The 1,071-nt window shown below is 44.1% G+C and overlaps 1 protein-coding gene across 1 annotated transcript in view; it reads left to right on the top strand.

Moving 5' to 3' along the window:
• LOC101849303 overlaps positions 1-1,071 on the top strand; it is a 12,771-nt gene that overhangs the window by 10,957 nt on the left and 743 nt on the right. The window contains exon 4 of the mRNA XM_035970724.1: positions 650-788. Coding sequence (XP_035826617.1) covers positions 650-788 — 139 coding nt within the window. The remainder of the gene's footprint in view (positions 1-649; positions 789-1,071) is intronic.

Below are 1,071 nucleotides of genomic sequence, written 5' to 3'. Positions count from 1 at the left end.
ACCCCCCCCCCCCCCCCCCCGGTCTCTATTCTTATCCACTCCATCCCATTTTAAAATCTTAACTTGTGTCCGCGGTGTAGCAGTTTGGTACTTCAACATCGCACACAGAAGACCTAAGTTCGATTTCTGTGTGACGACAAAGATCGTTCGTAACAAGATAGTTCACTCGGACAAAAAAGCGTCCGCGGAAGTCCGCGCATTTCTTCAGGCGGCGCTGCAGTCTTTGTTTTCAAGCTCTCTTTCATTTCTCGAGAAGAAGAATAGGAATAGCACAGTTTGTTAGCTTCGCTTTTATTGTTTTTCACCCAATTAGGGTAACTCTGCTAGCAAAGTCCGCCCTTTTTCGAAGAGGGCGCCCCCGGATTTTGAGGACACTTCTGCTGGGACGCAGTAGCCCAGATTGATCCTTACGGGCAGGGTCGAAGTCCTCCTCCTAATAAATGATCTAAATAAATAATGTCGATGGGGGCGTAAAACCTTCGCAGTTACGATTTTCCCCTCGTCTTCTTTCCTTTAACAACTATAAGACAATGTACCCTACTTTTGAAATAACGTATGCGTGCCAATAGTAGCCTATAGTAATGCGTGAAAATCATACCAAAAAGAAACTACAGAATCAACACGGTATTTTATTTCTCTTCTCGTCTAGAACCAGCCCCGAGAGATGAAACGCATTGCAAAGTTCCTGGAGATTGAGGTAGCGGACGACCTGATCAAGTCTATCTGCCAGGCAACGAGTATGTCTTCCATGAAGGAAGCCAATAACAAAGGTTTCAACGTCAGAAAAGGTAAACTGTGATTCTTATTGTAGGAAATCACTACCCTAGAATTTTGAAGTCCTATGAGAGAAGAGCACTAGTTTTGATGTCTGATGAATTACTTTGTGCACACAAGGGTCTTACGTCCTGCAAATTCCAAGAAATTATTATTTTATGTACAAATGTATTATTTGTTTCGTCTCCCCCACCCTACCCCACCCTACGACCCCTCTCTTTTCTCTTTCTTGAGTCTCTCCTCCTTTCTTCCACTCCTTTCTACACACACACACACACACACACACACACACACACA

The sequence above is a fragment of the Aplysia californica genome, unplaced genomic scaffold (genome assembly GCF_000002075.1).
Source record: "Aplysia californica isolate F4 #8 unplaced genomic scaffold, AplCal3.0 scaffold00314, whole genome shotgun sequence".
Lineage (NCBI taxonomy): Eukaryota > Metazoa > Mollusca > Gastropoda > Aplysiida > Aplysiidae > Aplysia > Aplysia californica.
The sequence above is the reverse complement of the archived record's forward strand: the minus strand, read 5'-3'. Positions and strand labels throughout refer to the sequence as shown.